The sequence below is a fragment of the Aspergillus flavus genome, chromosome 1 (assembly GCF_009017415.1).
Source record: "Aspergillus flavus chromosome 1, complete sequence".
In the NCBI taxonomy this organism is placed as follows: domain Eukaryota; kingdom Fungi; phylum Ascomycota; class Eurotiomycetes; order Eurotiales; family Aspergillaceae; genus Aspergillus; species Aspergillus flavus.
This window is the reverse complement of record NC_092406.1, coordinates 18,072-39,822: the sequence shown is the minus strand read 5'-3', so window position 1 is coordinate 39,822 and position 21,751 is coordinate 18,072. Positions and strand designations below refer to the sequence as shown.

Sequence of the window (21,751 nt, the reverse complement as noted above, 5' to 3'; positions counted from 1 at the left end):
TTAGCTTTCTATTTTTTTATTTATAATCTAGTTAAAACTATTCTAAATATATAATTTATTTTTTAATTTTTAATAAATTATATTTTCAATATTAGATTATAATTTATATTTAGTTATAAACTATTAATTAATAAACTTTTTATATGAATTATTTATATTACTATTAATTAAATTAAAAAAATATAAGATCTAATTTTCTAAAAAAAATAAATTAATATAAAAGAGACTAGAGAATATAATAGTTATAACTTAATAAAATAAATATAATAGATATTTAGATACTAATAAAATTAGAGAGATTATTAAAATTAATAAAATCTAAATTAATAAATAAAATCTATAATTAAAATATTAAGAAATTAATAAATATAAAATTAAGAAATTAATAAATATAAAATTAAAAATATTTAAAGTAATAAAAATAGAAAAATTTATATTTTAATTAATAAAAACTTTTCTATTTTTATTACTAGTATATAATATTATAGTTTAATTTAATTTATAATAAATTAAATTCCAATAATTAATTAAAATATTCTTTAGTATAAATATTTAAAGAATATTTTAAAAATTTAATAAATATTTTAAAAATAGTTTAAAAATTCTATAAATATTTGTAAAATATCTATAGGACTTTAAAAATTATTTGAATCTATATTTTAAGAGTTTCTATTTATAATTTTTTAAATTTTTACTATCATAATATACTTAAATCCAATATATAAATAGCTATAAAATATAATATTATTTTAAATCTAAAATTAAAGTATATTATTAAAAAGTAAATATTTTATTTCTAGTTTTTCTATTTATTATAAAATTTTTAACAATTTATAATAATAAATATATATTTTTTTAATATAAATTATCTTAAAATTTATTATTTATAGCTATACTTATAATTAAAGTCTAGACTACTAAGATTATTATATTATATGTAACAATTATATAGTAAAGTCTTAGATATATATTAATTTTATAATTTTTTATATTATAGAAAATAAATTAAAAATATTAGGTTTATTAAGATAAAACGTTTATTCTTTTTAAATTAAAAAAATAGTAGTAAGCTATATTAATATTAGATAATAGTCTATATTTACAAAAGTAAGCAAGAGTTATACTAGTATAAATAATTTAAAACTATCTATATATCTATATTTTTAGATATCTTTACTAAAAATATAGTATTAAAGCTATATCTACTATTTATAATTTATAGATATAGTATTAGATCTTATATCTGTTGGAGCGGATATGCCGCAGTCTACTTAAGATACTGCCAATACTTAACTAGTAATAGAACTATTACAAGGTAAATAAAGAGTATATATTAGATCTAGATTATTATAAAATTGTAAAATATTTTAATTAAATAATTAGTCTTTCTGTATTAACGCTCATCTATTAAAGTATTTTCTTTAAAAAGCCATCTATATTAATATTTTATTAAGAATATATCGCTACTACTAGAAATATATTATAGATCCTTGTCTAATACATCTTATTAAAGATGGATGTATAAGATAGAATAACAATAGAATAATAATAGTTAATTCTTAGATAAAAGATATCTAATAAATTATTTATCTAGTATTTATTTTAAAAAAAACTATAAATATTAATATTAGTTATTATAATAAAATTATATATATTATAGTAATAATATAACTAAATATATTAGTAATATAATAAATTTATAATATTAATAAGATATAGTATATTGTTAATATAAAAAATTATAGTAATAATATAATAAATAAGAATATATAAAAATATCTATTTTATATATTTAATTTAATTCTTTAGATTTAATTTATATTATTATTATAAAATTATCTTTAATAGTATAACTAGTCTTAACTTATTTATAATTTTTTAATTATTAGATATATATATTTAATAGGTCTAGTTCTTTAAACTTAAGTCTAGTATTAATAGTAATCTTATATTGACTATATCCCTGTAATGACGGCAGTCTAGCATTAATAGTAGTCTTATATCGACTATATCCCTGTGATAATAGAAATTAATAAATAATACTAGATTAGTAACCCTTGGAACGTGGTCTGCTAACTGGTCTTAGATTTGACTATAAAGCCCCGGACATAACAAGATACTCTTTATAAATATAACTAATATATTGCTATAATTACTAAAGTATGAGAGAAGACGGTGTTTCTTAAAGTATATATTAATTGGTTTATTAATAGTAATACTCTATTCTATTTTTATTAAAATTAATCTAATTGTAAGCGCTCTGCCGGCGCATTACTATCTATAGATAATAGGCCTATAGAGCGCGGTTGGCTAATAGACTTTAGAAATATAGTACTAGAAGACTTAAGATTATTTATAATTATATAGTAGTTTTTTTATATAATATAATAGAATAAATTATTTAAAAATTGGAATCTTCTATATAATTCTAATATAAATATATTTATATATTATATAAGCTAGTAGTCTATTAATAGCTTATCTATATAAAGTCTAGTTATTTAAAATAATCTATTATTATAATTATTTTTTTTTAAAAAAAATAAACTATTTTAATTTATATCTAAATTCTAAGATATTTAATATTTTACTTTAATAAACTATATAATATAAAAATATATTTTATTTAAATATTTAATAATAGAATTATAGAGATTTAATATATTATTTTATAATAATTTTAAATAATTAAAATATTAATAAAATATTTTTAGAATAGTATTATAGAATTTTTTATTTTTATAAATTATAATATTTCTTATAATTATATCTATTTTTTTAAATTATTTTAAAAATATAGATAATATAGTAAATTTATTTTTTTTTATAGAAATACTACTAGAGTTATAAATTAATAGTATCTCTATTATTTTAAAAATAGTTAAGTATAATACTATTTATAGAATTATTAAAGTTTTTTAAAAAATAAAATAGATTTAATTAGCTTTATAGAATACTATAAGTATTTTTTTTTAAATATTTTTATTTTTTAAAAAGCTATTAGTATATCTTTATAAAAAAATAGAATTAATATACTTATTAATTCTCTATATTTTTATTTATATTTTCTTTTTTATTTTCTATTTTATTAAATTTTTTTTTTTTAAAAATAAATATTTCTTAGTCTAGTAGAAATATATTTTAATTAATTTAAATAATTTAGAATATATTATTCTAGTCTTTTTATAGAGATTTTAATAATCTTCTATTTTTAGTTTTAAAAAAAAAATTTTCTTTATTTTTTTAAAAAGTATTTTTACTATTATTATAATTTTTATTATTTTTTTTAGTATTTTCTAATTTCTCTCTAGTAAATAGATAGTCTAATTTTAAATATAATATAATAAAATAATATTAATAATTTATAGATATTTTATAAATACTATATTAAATTATTATTTATTAATATTTTTTTTAATATTAAAAGATTTTTAGTTTATATATTTTAAAATATTAGATAGCTTTATATATAATATATATATTTAAAAAAACTATATTTTATACTACTAGAATCTATATAGACTAAGATTATTTATTTATAGATTTTATTATTAAATTAAAAAACTATAAAAACTATAGATAATCTAATTAAATATATTAAAAAGACTACTAATTATTTTAATAAATTAAATAAAATCTATCTATATTTAATAATATTATAAAATATAAATTATAATCTATTTTATTTAATAAATATTTAGCGGGAGCTTAATAATATAGAGTTTTTTTTAAAAATAATCTAGTAAATTAGAAAAGCTTATAGTAGTTTATTTATTTATTTTTTTATTTATTTATTTAGAGTTTACTAGTAGATACTCTATATTATATTTTTAAATTATTTTTCTATTTTTTTTTTAATTTAATAAAATTATTTTATTTTCTTTATATAAATATCTTTATTAATAATATAGATATAATAGTTTAGAATATTTTTAGTAAATCTTAAAATTTTATAAATAAAAAAAAAAGAGTAATATTATTATATTTTTTAAAAATATATTAAAATTTTATAAAAAAAAGATTATATTTTTCTTTATAATTAATAAAATATTTTTAATATTTTACTAATTTTTTAATAAATTATAATAGCTTTAATAATATTTTTAAAATTTTTTTTAATTTCTATAAATTTTTATAATTTAATTATTTTTTTTATTTAATAAAATATTATAATTTTTAATAATATATTTAATAAATAAATACTTTTTCTATTTTCTATTTTTTTTAATTATTAATAATAATTAATTAAACTTTTCTAGTCTTTATTTTTATATACTAGTAATATAACTTTAATAATAATATATAAAAAATAGAATAGATATAATTATATATTTTTAATAATTATAAATAGTATATTTATTTTTTAATAATTTTTATAATTATAAATAGATTATTATATTTTAAATCTAGTTTTTTATTTAATTACTATAATTTAATATTTTTTATTAATAATAAAATTTCTTATTCTATATATAATTATATAGTTTTATAGTATTTATTATATTCTTTTATTTATTATTTTATTATTTTTTTTAGATTTTTTTTTAATTTAATTTAAATATTAGCTAGATTTTTTAACTATAATTCTATTAATATATTTAATATTATTAATCTAATAATTTTAAATCTAGAAACTATTAATTCTATATTTTATTAAGCTATAAAAAATAAATATTTTATAAATATATTTTTAATATTATTATATATAAATTTTATAATAAATAATTAATCTATTTAATTATTTTATTAATAATTTATATATATCTATAAATATATTTTAAATATTTAATTCTAATATTTAATTTATTTATCTATTTATAAATAAAAAGTAATATTTAAATAGTTTTTTATATAAAGATTTTAATAGAATTATATTTAATATATATTAATAAAAAATAAACCTCTATTAATAATTAGATTTTTTAAAAATCTAATTTTATAAATAATTTTATTTAAAATATATTAATTAATTTTTCTATAATTATAATTCTAATTATAGATAGATATTTTATAATTTTTATATATTAATTTATTATTATAAAAATTATATTATATATATAACTTTTTTAATCTAATAATAATAGACTAATTATAAAATCTATTATTAGATCTTATTATAATTTTTTTAAAATAAAAAAAAAGATTAATTTATTTTATAATAATTTTCTAGAAATCTTTATTTTCTAATAAATAAAATAATTTTAAATATAGTTTTTAATATTTATATATAAATTATTTTAATAGAATTTTTTTTAATTAATTTAAAAATTTTCTTTTAATTAAAATAGTCTATAAATAGATTATTATAATATATTTTTAGAATTTTTTATTTAAATATAAAATATAAAAATATATAAATAGTTTTTCTATAATATAATAATTTATTATTAATATATTATTATTTTATTAAATTACTATTTATTTTAATAATATTATTTTTATATATACTTTTTTTCTTTTTTTTATTAAATAATAATTTATTATAGATTTAACTAATAAAAATATTTTTTTATTAAATCTATAGAATTATATTTTAAAAAAAATATAATATTATTTTATAAATAATTTTTTTTTTAATAATTTTTTATACTATTATTTTAAAAGCTAAAAATTCTAAATTTTTTAAATTTATAATTAAAATCTTTAATTTAGTTATTAAAAATATTCTAATATTATTTTAATTATTTAATATTATTTATAATTTTCTTTAAAATATAGATAATAATCTAATATTTTTTTTTATATAAATATTTTTATAATTTTTTTATTATAAAAATATATTAATTAAATTTAACTATCTAAACTAATATTCTATCTAAAAATTATAAACTATTAAAAACTTTATCTATTAAATTTAATATTTATTTAATTTTACTATTTTTTTTAAATAGAAATATTATAAATTTTTATAGTCGCTTTATATATAGATTATATATAATATATTTTTAAAATAATATCTTTATATTTTAAAATATTTTATAATAATAAATAATTTCTAATTATAAATAAAATAATAATCTTTTATTTCTATTAGCTTTTTTAAATAGAAAATAATTAATTATCAATTAAAATATTAATAAAATTTTTTAATTTTATTAATAGATTATAGAAAAATATTTATAATAATAAATTCTAAAATATTTATAATTAATTTAATTTATAATATAAAATTAAAATATTATAAAATTAAAGAATTATTAAATACTATTTTTAATTTATTAAAAGTTTTTTATATCTCTATAATAAAAATAAATAATTTTATTTTTTTTTTTATATTTTTCTTAATATATTAAATAAAAATTTAATAATTTAAATATACTAATATATAAAGTATTTAAAATATTCTATAAATTTTAAGAATATTTAAATATTATAAAAAAATTCTAATATTAATTATTTATTAATAATATATATATATTCTAAATTAATATATATATTATTATATTTTATAATAAATTTTAAAAATATTATTTTTTTTTAATAGAAGTTATACTTAAATAGCTTAGTATATAGATTTATTTATTTTAAATATAATAATATTTTATTAATATATTATATATATTTTTTTTTAATTTATAAATAAATAAAAATATTATTTAAATATATAATATAGTAATTATTTAAAATTTTTTTTATAGTTTTAGTAATATATATCTAGAAGATTATTAATATATTATATAAATTAAATAATATTATTATATATTTAAAATATTTATAATATATTTAAAATACTATTTTCTATTTATTATTTTTTTAAATATACATTTAATAATATATATTTTTTAAATTAAATTTAATAAAATATTTTATTTCTATAAACTAATCTATTAATTTATAAATATAAAATAATAGATATTTATTTTTTATAATTATAATATTTAATTTCTAATAGTTAATATATAATTATAATAAATTATTTAATTTTTAAATAAAAAGTACTAGTATTTTAGTTATATTAATAAAATATTTAATCTATTTTTATATAAATATTTTATTAAAATATTTTTATAATATTTATAATTTATATTATAAAAAACTATATAAAGATTTATATAATAAAACTTTTTTTTTTATTAATAGTATTAGATATATAATCTTTTTATTTAAAAAATTAATTATTTTTTTTTTAAAAAAGATATAGATTTATTTTCTATATTAAAATAATAGTTTTAATAATCTATTATTAATATCTAGTTAATATATAATTATTATAGTAAAAATATAATATATTATTTTTATAAATTATTTAAAATTTTTAATAAAGATTTTTAAAACTTTTTTTAGTAATATTATATTTTTATTAAAAAAATAATATTAAAATTAATATAATATATTTATTTATATTTTAAAATAATCTAATAATCTAGATTTTAAAAATTAATAATATAGTATTTTATCTTATAATTTTTTATCTAATTTTTTTAATTAATTATTTAAAATTTTATAATTAGTTTACTATAGTATAATATTAAAATATTATTTATATACTATACGCGTATTAATAATTAAAAATAATTTTTTAATATAATAATCTTATATTAAAATAAGTATTAATAGAAAATAAAATTATTATTAATTTTAAAATCTAGTAGTATTTTTATTATTTATATAATATAATTTTATTTTTTTATTAGCTTAGTATTAGTATTAATATTAAATAATTTTTATAATTATAGCTTTACTATATTAAAAATAGAAAATATTATAGATTTATTTAAATAATATAGAATTAAAAGCTCTAAAAACTATAGTTTCTATTATTTATAAAAAATATTTTTTTTAATATACTATTAATAGTTTTAAAATATTTTTAAATTCTATAATTTTTTTTATTATATTAAAAATAGTATTTCTTTTTTTTTTATTAATTTTTTTTATATTTATAGATTATCTATATATTATAATAGATTTTAAAAAATAATTATTTAAATAAAAAATAGCTATTATAAAAATATATAATAGAGATTTTATTTTTATAAAAATATTTTTTATCTCTATTAAATTTAGCTAAACTTTATTTTTTTTTATTAATATATTTTTAGTTATTTTCTTTACTATTATATAAACTATATTTATAATAAAAGATTAATTAATATTAAATTACTATATTATATATTTTTTCTAAAGTTTATAACTAATAAATTATATAAATATTTTTTTTTTAAATCTTTTAATTAAATATTTAAATCTATATTTAAACTATAAAAAAATTATTTAAAAAAATTTATTAAATTTCTAGACTTTAAATATATTATTTATATATATTTTTATTATTCTATTTTTTATTTATAAAATAATATATAATATTCTAATATTAATTTATTTTTAAATTAATAAATATATAAAAAAAGTCTTTTATATTTTTTTAATTTAATTTTTTAAATTTTTTTTTTTAAATACTATATTTATTTAGTTTTTTTACTAAAATAATTAATAGTATATAAAATTTTATTTTTATTATTCTACTAGATTAATATATTTATAGTAAAATAGTTTTTTATATTTATAATATAATTCTATATTTTATATATAGTTTTATTTTTAAAAAAAATAGATATAATTAATTTAAAATTATTAAATCTATTATTTATAGTGCTAATCTATATAATTATTTTTAATATCTCAGCTATCTATATAATTATATTAAATAATAATATTAATTTTTTACTCTAGTACTCTAATATTAATTTTTTTTTAAAAATTTTATTTTTATTTTTTTAATAATTAATTCTATTAAAATATTAAAGAATTAAGTATTTTAGCTTACTAGAGACTTTTTTAAAAGATTTTTTAAATTATAAATAATTAAGTAGCTATATTATTAATTTTTAAAAGATTTACTAGTAATAAAATACTCGAGCTTTATATATTAACTATTCTAAAATTATTAGATTAAAGTAATTTAAATTATAAGCGCTTTGCCGGTATATTATTATTTATAAATAATAAATTTATAAAATATAATTAGCTAATAGACTTTAGAAATATAGTATTAGAAAATTTAAGATTATTTATAATTATATAATAATTTCTTTATATAGTATAATAGAATAAATTATTTAAAAATTAGAATCCTCTATATAATTCTAATATAAATATATTTATATATTATATAAGCCAGCGGCCCATTAACAGCTCGTCTATATAGAGTCTAGTTGCCTGAGGCAATCCGCCGTTATACTAATTAAAAGATATAGAACTATTATCTAATCTTTTTTTTATTATATTATTCTATTATATTATTAAAATATTAAAGGCCTTAGACCTTAAGTATATATAAGATCTTATTAAAATATTTAAATCTATATTAAATCCTGGTATATATAGTATATATAGTAAATAATATTATCTCTTTTGGATATTATATAATATTATAGCTAAGTATATTAAGATCAAATTCTATATAAGCGGTAGGCCAGGAAGAATACCTTAGTCAATAGCTTATCCGCAGTCTATCAACATATTTGCCGGCATAATCTTAAACAATCGTGGGCTTAATATATTGCACCCTGACGCGATGGCAAGAGACTTGGGGACCACGAATACTATAGATACCCCAAGCCACATAGTATCACTTGACGAGTTTAACGGGGACAGAATAGGCCTTGGAGATGGGCTGGTCGAGCCTACAGTATTTGGGGATGTTGACATGGGGATGGATCTCTCGGGAGCTCAACTGTGGGACTGGTTCAACAAGAACCAGGCCATAATGAGACTGCTTGAGGATACATAGAAGACCGTCGTGGTGGTATGAGACGCGTTTGGAAATGTTGTGGCGATGTAGAACCTGTACTACCAGTCGGACTGTATAGTAGTGGTAGTTGCGTAGGGCTCTGTATCATTTGTCCATAGTTATTGACCCTGACTGAATTCCAATCCACTGCGTCCTGGGGAGTAAATGATATTAACACTAATGCTCTATACCCATACATTTATGTCTCCTGACAAAACATAAAAGTGCCTTAGCTCGATAGCTATCTGGTATTTCACTTGAAAGTAGAACAGGAAAGCGACATGTAAAGATGTGAGTGTCTCTTCTCTATAAACCCTAGGCCATACACATGCTCATGTTGACATTCCAATATTCCTTTCTTATTTCTATCGAACTGCCGGTTTCGAATAGAGGCTAAGGCCTTCCAAAGGACCTTACCCTGTGATTTAAAAGAAAAGATGTTGTGTGGGCGGAGAGGGGGAGAAGCTTAACAGCCTCAAGTCTCTACAGACAATACACAAATGAGAAAGGAGAGGAAATGGATTGGCAGGCTTGAGGGATCTAAGCAATATTCTAACTGTACTTTCGTGTCCTATAGACGAAGGTCTCCAGTATACCCAGATATCAAACTTGAACGACCGTATCTAGATATTATCTGTTCACAAATATTACTCAACGGAGATCAGTCTCTTAAAATATCACATATTCTGGATATCACACGAGGGGGGACCAGGCAAGCGTTGGACAACCCCTAATACTAACCACGATTATACTACTATAATGATGTTGCCCGTGGGAGTCTCAACTCGGAAGAAAAAATATAATCAGAAGTTCAATTCATATCCTGCAGATACATGAGACTTTGATCGGAGAATAAAGTGGCATAAGCGCCTTGTGTTCCAGTGTATCAGGTCACAGAGCCTCCTAGATTATTATACAACGTTGGAATAACCCGTGATTCCTGCCCTAGACAGACCTTCATAAATACCTTGCATTGTGTCAAGGATAGAGCTCCAGTTGTCGAAGGGGATAAACGGAATTCCCCTTTCCTTGCAATGATCTACTAGGTCTACCTCATGCGTTAGGCTCGCTTATTATCAATTGCAAGTAGCCAACCATGCGGGTGGATATGAGATTGTGAAAGTAATTCACCAGGAGAACTCACCCAAACCCTCCTTTGCAAAAAGAACGTGAGTTTGCGATGCGGCAGATAAATCCGAGACACCATCTCCAGCGTAAAAAAGTAGAGGACAATTTCCGCTGGGTAGCCCAAAGTACGGCTTGATCTCGAGTGATTTATCATGACCAAAGGCACTATATAGTTCATCATTTCGGTTTAGTGAAGACTCACTCAACAGCTCAGCAAATGTGTTGCCCTTACCTGTCGTCACGGTATTTAATCCGCCATCCACTCCCACTCGTCTTGTCCCCGAAGCTGTGTGGCTCAACGTCATTGGCAACAACGAATATATTTTCTGGATTGCTGCCCAGAACGGACTCCAGCAACATGGTTATGAAAGGAGTCATCCCAGAAGAGAGCACAACTATAGGGATATTACACCCTTTTGCCCAATAATAGAAATCCAGGAAGTGGGGATCAAGCTGAATATTATCCTGTACAATTCGCAGACAATCCGCTAACGGCATCTGTACACTCTGGAGCATGGCGTGGAATGCATCTCTATTGGTGGAGTTGGTCAAGTGGCTGTGTGAAATGACAGAAATGGCATACGGATGGATAGCGAATTCTTACCTGAAAGCCATATGTCCTTTCATGACTTCCATCTCCAATTTCCGTCGCATTTCCATCCCAAACCCAAAGTTATCTACCTTCACATCAGGTAAGCTACGGAGATTGGATATTGGGGTCGACATAGTACCAGATAGTCATTGCCTAGATTGCTGTCAGCGACGGGCGTGTCTGAGTATCATGACGGAGGGAAAGACCAAAAAAAGCCTTAGGGAAGAGTGTCATACAGTCTTTCAGAGTAATAGTTCCATCAAAATCTGTAAAAAAGATAGCTTTAGGGTTCTCTTTGAGGTACAGCAGCTCATATTCAGGGGACTCCATTATGCCGCCTGTGATCACGATTGAGGATCTTTCAAGAACCGCCGAACGTATTAAAATGGCAACTAAACAGATAATGGAAAGCAGCAAGGGTATCGAAACGTATGCACCGGTATTATTAACATTTAAGTTATCTAACGACAACTGGATGCCGCTCTCCTAGGTAAGCCTGGTGGTGGGCAGCTATGAGATTTAAGATTTTTCCCGTTGCGTATATGATCATTACATACATGACAGGGAGATCTGTATGAGGTAAAATATTACGAATGTTTCCTATTCCGAAGTACCTACTGCGAAAGATTGGCCTAGCCGTGAACTGCGATCTTATGACATTTACACCTGTAGCTCCATCTCTAGTTGCTACTATCTCTCGTGTAACGAGGAGCCTTATCTAGCTTGCAGGTATACTAGGATATGGACAAGATAAAGATCTAGCTTCTCAGAGTGCCAAAATTCGGAAGTTGCCATTTGCAGCGATCCTTCTGGTGTCACTAGCCTTGAGAGCAGATCCAGGGAATGTAACCACATTTCCGGCGTATCCAGAGCTCAATGTCGGGTACTTGAATGTCATATCCCACAATAACTGTGCTCAGATGGGTCGGCTATTCTGCACAATCTCTGGTTCACTCTGCATATGACAACCTAATCCTGTGGGTCTTGTACTGACAGCCGATATCTATCTCCTACCCGAAAGGGACTGCTTCCACACCCTGAGCGACCTATACATTAACCAGTCGTATACGAGATCTGATCATTTTAATCGATGACCAGCATGTGTCCGTGAATTAAGCATTTGTCATATAGCGAAGGTTGAACTTAAATCCTGTCTACATTTTCCAGTTAAGATGGCTTGCTGTCTGCACTCGACGCAAACGGAGCATGCCACACCACACCACATACCCGGAACCCTGGGAATGCAACATTCCGCTATTCGCTATGATTTTAATTCCAACTAGCAAAATAACTGAGCTTCATGTCACATATGCAATTTAGCACTAGGTGTTAGGTGTCCTTTGCGCAAGCCACTTCTGTCTACATCGTTGTCGATGCCGTGTTACTACCCTAGATTAGCACTTATTCGAGGAAGGCTATATTCTATGAGTCACTACTGTTAGCTTGAACCTGCAAGGTAACATGATATCGGATATGTTGATGCAACCTATGCTATATGTGGATATTGAATTGCGCTAGAGTATGCTAAGAACTGCAGACACGCCTTCAGCCTTCCACACGGAACGCAATGTGGTGAACCATAGTCTGTCAGGGTTGAGGAAGGAATTCTAACTCCGAAGAAGCTACAGATGTAGAGTCGGAATAGGTAGCATTTCGCGAAGAAATGGTTCACAATTGTCGCATAAGGCCTAGACTTGCCACACCCTCTACGATAAACGTATTAATGCGAAGGCTACAACTCAATCTAGCCATACTGACTGGCTACCGTAGTTACTTTTACCATGTAGACTGAAATTGATCGGAAGCTTCGGTAAAAGAACAAAAAAAGCATCTGATGTTGATATACCTATGTATTGCTCAAGACCCAACTATTTATTCAAGCGTGTGGAAGGCCCAACTGTTTCACGATTTCGTGATTAAGAGATTCTCATCATTTAAACTCCCCGCAAGATACAATCTATACTATCACAGTACAATGGGATCCGCGGCGGAGCCAGCATACCTGTACAAGAATGTCACCCATGACCCAACGGTCCCTTCCGTAAAGTCAGCCGAGGGCATTTATATTTTCCTCGAAAATGGACAGAAAATACTAGACGCCACGAGCGGAGCGGCTGTTTCTGCAATCGGCCACGGCGTAGGTCGTGTCAAGAAGGCTATAATGTCCCAACTTGACCAAGTGGAGTACTGCCACCCTGGATTTTTCCCAAATACACCAGCAATGGACCTTGCAGATCTTTTGGTCGAGTCCACAGGAGGAAAGTTGTCTCGGGCGTGCATTCTTGGATCTGGTAACCAATCAACTCCCCTCTTCTGTTTTTCTATGCATCATCCCTCGCGTCAAGGGACCATTCAGTACGAACTCGTGAACTAAATTTGTGAACTACATAGGTTCCGAAGCTGTCGAAGCGGCCATGAAACTGGCTTATCAGTACTTCGAGGAGCAGTCGCCGAACACACGGCGAACCAGGTTCATTTCCAGGCACGGTTCGTGGCATGGGTGCACTTTAGGAGCATTGGCATTAGGAGATTTTAAGCCGAGGAAGACTCGATTTAATTCCATTTTGACCTCTAATATCTCCCATGTCTCAGCGTGCGATCCATACCACGGCCTCATGGAAAATGAGGATCCGGAGACATATGTAGCTCGACTCAAGGACGAGCTGGACAACGAGTTCCAACGACTTGGGCCTGAAACGGTCTGTGCGGTTTTCCTGGAACCGATGGTCGGGACGGTAGGTGATCATGGACCCCCAGCATGGTTTAGTTGGTTAGGATGAGAGATTGATATGTCTGAACATTTAGGCCCTGGGCTGTGTTACTGCACTACCAGGATATTTGCAAGCCGTGCGGGATGTATGCGACCGCTATGGTGCCCTCCTAGTCTTCGACGAGATTATGTGCGGCATGGGCCGGACCGGAATCACACATGCCTGGCAGGAGGATGGCGTCGCTCCAGATATTGAGCTCGTAGGAAAGGGTCTCGCCGCCGGATATGGAACCATTTCTGGGTTACTTGTCAACGACCGTGTCTTGGATGGATTGAGACACGGTGGTGGGTATTTTGTCCACGGTCAGACCTACCAATCCCACCCCCTGGGCTGCGCAGCAGCAGTCGAAGTCCAGCGTATTATCAAAGAGGAAAACCTCGTTGAGAACTGTCGCAAGATGGGTCAGTATCTGGGCCAACAACTAAAGCTACACCTGGGCGATCATCCATACGTCGGAGATATCAGAGGGCGTGGTCTCTTCTGGGCAGTTGAATTCATGGCTGATCCACCCACCAAGACTCCTTTTTCTCCGGCATTCACCATCAGCAAGCGCATGCAGTCCAGGGGAATGGAAAGGGGATACGATATCTGCCTATTTGCCGCCACTGGTGCGGTTGATGGTTGTAATGGTGACCACGTGTTGCTTGCACCACCGTACATTGTCCATAAAGAAGATGTGGACGAGATCGTGAGTCGTCTTGTTCGAACTATTGACAGTGTATTTGAAGATGTAGCTGCGCTAGTTATGTGAAGTATTACTGTTTGTGGAATATTTTGTTGTCTAGCCTTTCTTTTTCGTTTGCCTACGTTGATTTACCTTGTTCTTAGTTGAATTATCCAAGAGGGAGCAAAACGAAAAAAAAAAAAAAAAAAAAAAAAAAGGGCAAAGACAAACGACGGTCTGGGAACGACCAAAAGTATAATCCTGCGAGTATTATGCTGATAATTACCTCATGACTACTGTATTAGTGGCACAATCTATATCCAAGTGAAAAGAAACCTCCATGTGGCATTCCCTAGATACAGATGTAACGTAAACGTTTACTACACTCATTATTCTGATGTATTGCAACCCTTCCAGCAGTGAGGGCTTTGATAACTATGTGCCTGTACGCTTAGTAAGACTAGATGCGTAGGATTTGCCTCTGCCTCCGTCGGCTGTGTCCGTTTTTTCTCTTATTTCCATTCCTTTCCCTCCCTCTCTTTCTTTTCTGCTTGCTGCCGGCCTGCTTGTTACACCTCCTACCGTCTGACGTTAATATCTACACCAAACACTTTGGTGTAATTAAAGCCTAAATCCTTGTCTTATTCACATACAACATCGCATCCCGGAAGGCAAGATACCGCATGAATGATGAGCACACAGCAGGACTTGGCGTCACAGGCCCCTTTATTATCAGACTCGGCCTATGTGTCTTATGGTTCTTACCAGGCAGATGGACGAGACCGGGATAATGTCAGTGAAGCAGGCGATTCCTACTCACGGCAGCAGCCAGAAAGGTGGAATGAACCTTCAGTGAACCTGTGGCGTGTCCTGGCAACATTCTACAGCTTCATTGTGGTCGGCGCAAACGATGGCGCATACGGGGTAAGTGGTTCACAGAAGTCCATTCTCAGGGAGCTTGTACTAATAGGCTTGCTATCGGTAGGCCATGATTCACTATGTAGGTTCATCCGTCGGATATATGCGCGGCACTTTCTGAATATTGGCTGCTAACCACTTCTCTTCCCTTCATCTCTTAATAGCTGGGCCGATATTACGACGCAGACTATACCACGGTTTCTGTAGTGTTCCTTTCGCCATTTCTTGGCTACGCTACCGCTGCCATGGCTAATAGCTGGATACACGAGCGCTTCGGACAGCGCGGAATTGCCTTGCTGGGCACGGGGATGCATGTTATCTCCTACTTTGCCACGACCCAGCATCCTCCCTTCCCGCTTCTTATTACGATATTCATCCTAGCTGGCCTGGGAAATGGCATTGTGGATGCATCGTGGAATGCTTGGATTGGTGCAATGCATAATAGCAGCCAGCTAATGGGGATCCTCCACGCGTTTTATGGTCTGGGGGCGGCTTTGGCACCGCTTACGGCCACTTATGTGATCACCCAGAGAGGCTGCATGTGGTACCACTTCTACTATATAATGGGTATTGCAGCAACCATCGAGTTTGTGACTTCGGTCGCTGCATTCTGGTCAGCAAGAGGCTCGCTGGTTGAAGCCAGCGAACTGGGTGTTCCTGGGGACAACGTGCAACAAGATGACCGAGACTCGTCAAGACGCAACACCACATTAAAGAACCCAACGCTTGAATCATTAGGTTTGGTCTCGACATGGATCATCAGTCTATTCCTGTTGGTCTATGTGGGCATTGAGGTCACCGTTGGAGGATGGGTCTTCACGTTCCTCGTGGATCTCCGGAATACACCACCGTCTGTGGCAGGCGTGGTCACATTCATGTATTGGGGAGGACTGACCGTTGGCCGTGTGTGTCTTGGGTTCATCACACCCTACTTCAAGCGGCAACGTCTTGTTATTGTTGTGTACTTATTGGCCTGTGTGGTGTGCCATATTGGTTTCTGGCTCGCCACGGAACTCCACCTATCCATGATCGCAGTAACATTACTGGGCTTCTTCCTGGGGCCCCTTTACCCAGAGGCGGTTATTGCCCAGGCCGCACTGTTGCCAAAGCATCTCCATGTTGCAGCCGTCGGTTTCGCCTGTGCTCTAGGGAGCGCGGGTGGATGCATTTTCCCTTTCATCACGGGCGCAATCGCAAAAGCCCATGGTATCAAGGTTCTTCACCCTGTTGTCCTTGCGATGCTTATGTTGTGTTTGATATTGTGGTTTGCTCTTCCAGGGCAGCGCCGAGGAACCAAAGAAGCCGCATCACCTGCCTGGAGCAGTTCACCTACACGGTCCTAGTGGCCTTATACTCATCTCTGCTGTTTGTAACGATCTCTATACAGGCACTGATTTCCGCGTGTTATGATGCGATTGGTGTACTGAACTCTGGCTGTAATGTCTTGACCGTGTTCACACCGACATTTGCAGCAGGTCCTATTCAATATACACTTCCTCCCATGCGATAGATCTTATCTCAATATATAATTATCCTAGACGTTGCATGAGTGCAACAGCCTTGTCTTCTCCACGAGAGAGCTGGGGGTTGGACTCAAAAGCAACTACAAGGTCCGGAAAGTCATAAATTGGCTCGTGAACGGCATTAAACCAGACACATAGAAATGTAGATATTTGCACAGGGCGACACAAGTCACGGCAACCATACTGGAACCGGATATAGCATCCAGGCTCAGACAATACGTCACAACAGGATCTGAAATGACAGCCGGAGCAGGTGTGCCGATCATACACAGGTGGTGACGACTTGATTCTCAATCCATCATAGAACAGACTAGACCCGGGAAGAATAGCCAACCAAGAGCGGTGCCAATTTACGTAGTCACGGAGACGGATCATCCATAGTTCACTGCTACTTTACGAGCCTGGAGTCATTGAGTCATGCGGAAGTGGGCGTACCAGCAGGTGAAACCAGACACATCGTTCTGCCATAGCCCCAAAGCAACTTCGATTGTTCTCTTCCAATGTTCGCGGTATCGGTCCACTAGAGACTGTAGATACAACGTGCTCGTAACCAGACGCTTCTTTTGGTAACGTCCTCAGTCGAACATACAGGCATCTCACCATGACATCTATGAACAAAGTATTTTCCGGTTACTACGAGCGCAAGGCTCGTCTAGATAACAGTGGCAACCGCTTTGCGAAAGGAATTGCCTACGTCCAGGGATCTTTCGTCCGACTCGCCGACGCACGAGTCCCACTCCTCGACGAGGGTTTCATGCATAGCGACCTCACGTACGATGTGCCATCGGTCTGGGATGGGCGCTTTTTCCGCCTTGATGATCATCTCAGTCGATTGGAAGATAGTTGTGAAAAGATGCGACTGAAGATCCCACTGTCCAGGGACGAAGTCAAGCAAACCCTAAGGGAGATGGTTGCTAAGAGTGGAATCGAAGATGCCTTTGTGGAGCTGATCGTCACTCGTGGCCTGAAAGGGGTCCGTGGCAATAAGCCAGAGGATCTTTTCGACAATCATCTCTATCTGATCGTCATGCCGTATGTCTGGGTGATGGAGCCCGCCATGCAACCTACCGGAGGTACTGCGATCATTGCGCGTACCGTACGGCGCACTCCCCCCGGTGCTTTCGATCCTACCATCAAGAACCTCCAGTGGGGGGACTTGACACGGGGTCTATTTGAAGCGGCTGACCGTGGCGCGGATTACCCATTTCTCTCAGATGGAGATACCAATCTCACAGAAGGATCCGGTTTCAATATAGTGTTGGTTAAAGATGGTATTATCTACACGCCCGACCGTGGTGTTCTGGAAGGCATTACACGTAAGAGTGTTTTTGATATTGCCCAGGCCAAGAACATCGAGGTCCGCGTTCAGATGGTGCCACTCGAACATGCCTATCACGCCGATGAGATATTCATGTGTACTACAGCTGGTGGCATTATGCCTATCACGAAACTCGATGGAAAACCGATCCGGAATGGAAAAGTCGGTCCCCTTACTACAAAGATATGGGATGAGTACTGGGCGATGCACTATGACCCGAAATATAGCTCTGCTATCGATTACAAGGGCCATGAGGGTAACTGATGCTGTCTCATTCTGCTCGTCCTTCCCTTTTCTCCGGATCCAGGTTTTTAGGTGCGATGGCCAGAGACGAATCCGCCGGAGTGCGTGAAGCATGCTTTTCAGCTATGAGGGTCTTGTTTATCCTATCTTGATCTTACACTGTGTATTGTTAAGCCTCCTCCAAATTGAGGTCCGGAATTGCAGGCTATATATGATACATACATTGAAGAGAAGGCTTACCGCGGCAAATAAAAATGAATGACCTTTCTCAAACATTCATGTGCAAATCTGGGTTGGAACATTCTACATATTTGTTGTAGAGCTAGCAGTTACTAACGGTCTTTCACATTGCGCTACACGTTCTATAGCATTCTCCACAGCAGGCCTTGTCAGTCTGAAAACCGAAATTAAGTGACAAGTGTTTCTCAATCCAACCATCAAAAAAGTCGTGCCCCGGTCGTGAATCATCTGCGTAGTCGCTGAATCTGCGGTTTCTGATCCGTTTCAGTCTGGACCATCTCGTTGTCTCGCGGCTTCTCACAGAGTAATTTGGACGTTTTTCGATACGCTAGGCACTCCGTTTGCGTTCATGACGAACAGCATGTAGTATCCAGGAAGAGCAACGCCAGGATCATTGGGGATGTCTGCTGTGTACATGTTGGTCCCGGCATCTTCGAGCACTAGTTCGATGCGACGCTGGTCGGTGTTCACTGTGTGTGTTGTGGTGCCGTAGCGGATCAGGGAGGCGTTACTGATAGGGGAATCGGCAGTGATAGTAATTTGACCGCCATACCGAAGGCTGGCTGGGGCCACCGTCTCGATGTGAGGCCGTGGGGCACGGTTTCCATCCGCGTCAAACAAATATGGCGGAGTATAGATCTGGGCATCATAGTGGTTGGCGGTGCAGTTGGCACACAATCCACCGCCACCATTAATCACCGTCGCGTCAGGGAGAAGAAGGGACCAGCTGTGGTAAACTCGGACGATATTGTTCGGAAAGTGTTCGACGAATCTGTCCTCCTCAGGGATGTATCGCTCTGGCGTCAATTGAGCCGTGTCCTCGTTAAAGGGCAGGCCATGTGCCTGGCCACCGGTGATAAAAACACTTCCATCGGGCAAGACAACCGAAGTATGGAACGTCCGCGCGTATCCCATGTCACCACCTGCTTTCACAGTCACCGGCGGGGTGTTAGGGTCCCCTATCGTTATGAGAGTTGCATTCTTTGTAGCATCCGAATCCTCATAGTTTGGGGAACCTCCAAAAGTGAGGATTCTCCCACCGGTGGCGTCAAACATGACCGCATTGCCGGACATCTGATCGTAGTCCGTGCTTCGATTGCCTGCATTCGTCACATTCCCTACGCCCTGGGCGAAGTACCAGTGCATGGCCTGGCTCGGCCCGGCATGGAAGATCGAGAGGTTCTTCCAACCGAAAATCCAGCCATGGTTGTCTGCATGATAGGGACCCAGGTTGTCATGGGTTAACATGGGCTGTGAGCCGGCGTTCGGCAACTGAGTCCAGGTGTCTGCCGTGACATTATACACCTCACTGTTCTTGTTCTGAAGCTGCGGCCCGTTCCACGAACCGCCCAGAACAAACATATTTCCGTCGGACAGGATGGTGGAAGCCTGGTAGCCACGTTCGACGTTCATCGGTGCTCCAGCGATCCAGCTGTCGCTGAAAGAGTCGTAGATACTCGTCATGGTGTCATCATTTCCTCCAGTGACAATCACGCGCCCATTGACATCCATGGAGATACCAGAACAGAACATATCATGCTCGGTATCGGAGACTTCGCGCCGTGAGACAACGCCCGTATTCGGATCCCACGTGGCAGTTTGCGTTAAGCCACCACTGGTACCCCCATACTGGTTCTTTCGATATGAAGACCAGACGAGCACCTTCCCGGAACTGGGCTCGATGGCCGCAGAGGCTGGGACGAGAGGGAAGTCGATCGTTGGCCCCCAGGCGCCAACTTCACTGAGGCGTTTTCCCTGTGGCGCTGTGGGAATGCTGTTCGCCGACCAGATTTGTAGGTCTGCAATACTAGTTGCATTGTCTCCATTGAACGAGGAACGCGCAATGAGCCTCACATACTGCACCGCTTTAGGCTCAAACACAGCCAGCTTCACGGTCGAATCAGGCCACCATGCCCCATGTGCGACTGGATCTCCCCAGGTTACCCCATCAGTGCTAAGGGAAACATCATGTGTCCCAATCCAACCATCTTCCACGGCTCTTGGCCACACGGCAATCCCGCTCACATTCTGTACTGTCCCGAGATTGATAGTGATATTGTGAGGAAGGGACGCAATACCGTTGGTGTCGTCACCGCTGTGCCAGTACGTGCTATTGTCGCCGTCGATCGCATTGATACATTCATGTCCGACCAGCTCGCTGTCGCATGTTGCTATCCAGCTGCTACGGTCGATCCGCGCGCTGTTGTAAGGTGGAGACTGATACAAGCCTGTATTCTCTCCTCCGGTATCGACGGGGGCACCACTACCTTCAATACCCAGAGACGCCCCCTGTGCTACGGCAGATATGAGGGACCCGTGCACGATGCTTTTCTCTGCTTTGGATAAACCGATGAGCAACAATACCGATGCCCACTTGAGACCCATTCTTGGCTTCTGCTTCATCGCCCCTTTGCAGACGGTTCAGAGTAAGAATAAAGATGTTATCCCAACCCGTAATGTCCCTGGGTGGAGGCTAAATTGATATATATACTTCATCATGGTTATTGGAAACTCGAGCAACCAATTCCAAGTATCTGTATTCAATCAAGCAATAGAATGCCTGGTGTTCAGGAATGAAGGGATTTCCCGTGTCCCACACAGTGTGACACATGCCGCATATC

At 31.6% G+C, this 21,751-nt stretch overlaps 5 protein-coding genes across 5 annotated transcripts; 3 read left to right on the top strand and 2 right to left on the bottom strand.

The window, feature by feature from the left end:
* Positions 1 to 10,525: 10,525 nt before the first annotated feature.
* On the bottom strand, positions 10,526 to 11,981 carry F9C07_2278512 (phosphoserine phosphatase). Its single transcript, XM_071510308.1, has 6 exons — positions 11,690 to 11,981; positions 11,593 to 11,606; positions 11,466 to 11,542; positions 11,094 to 11,393; positions 10,878 to 11,026; positions 10,526 to 10,781 (listed from the first exon to the last, which is right to left on the bottom strand). The coding sequence occupies exons 1-6, from the start codon at positions 11,781 to 11,783 to the stop codon at positions 10,645 to 10,647; spliced, it is 771 nt and encodes a 256-aa protein (XP_071365367.1). The 5' UTR covers positions 11,784 to 11,981; the 3' UTR covers positions 10,526 to 10,644.
* A 1,260-nt stretch (positions 11,982 to 13,241) lies between these two features.
* Positions 13,242 to 15,112, top strand: F9C07_2278511 (putative class III aminotransferase). The gene is made up of 3 exons (XM_041289105.2): positions 13,242 to 13,744; positions 13,845 to 14,188; positions 14,259 to 15,112. The coding sequence occupies exons 1-3, from the start codon at positions 13,288 to 13,290 to the stop codon at positions 14,973 to 14,975; spliced, it is 1,518 nt and encodes a 505-aa protein (XP_041141827.2). The 5' UTR covers positions 13,242 to 13,287; the 3' UTR covers positions 14,976 to 15,112.
* Positions 15,113 to 15,409: 297 nt separating this feature from the next.
* On the top strand, positions 15,410 to 17,541 carry F9C07_2133660 (MFS transporter). The gene is made up of 3 exons (XM_041289107.2): positions 15,410 to 15,812; positions 15,874 to 15,888; positions 15,971 to 17,541. The coding sequence occupies exons 1-3, from the start codon at positions 15,576 to 15,578 to the stop codon at positions 17,147 to 17,149; spliced, it is 1,431 nt and encodes a 476-aa protein (XP_041141828.2). The 5' UTR covers positions 15,410 to 15,575; the 3' UTR covers positions 17,150 to 17,541.
* A 234-nt stretch (positions 17,542 to 17,775) lies between these two features.
* F9C07_1000039 (branched-chain amino acid aminotransferase/4-amino-4-deoxychorismate lyase) lies at positions 17,776 to 19,169 on the top strand. Its single transcript, XM_041284465.2, has one exon. The coding sequence runs from the start codon at positions 17,931 to 17,933 to the stop codon at positions 18,909 to 18,911; it is 981 nt and encodes a 326-aa protein (XP_041141829.1). The 5' UTR covers positions 17,776 to 17,930; the 3' UTR covers positions 18,912 to 19,169.
* On the bottom strand, positions 19,170 to 21,666 carry F9C07_1000038 (galactose oxidase). Its single transcript, XM_041284455.2, has one exon. It carries the CDS (start codon positions 21,531 to 21,533, stop codon positions 19,428 to 19,430), a length of 2,106 nt encoding a protein of 701 aa, XP_041141830.2. The 5' UTR covers positions 21,534 to 21,666; the 3' UTR covers positions 19,170 to 19,427.
* Between the last annotated feature and the right edge of the window lie 85 nt (positions 21,667 to 21,751).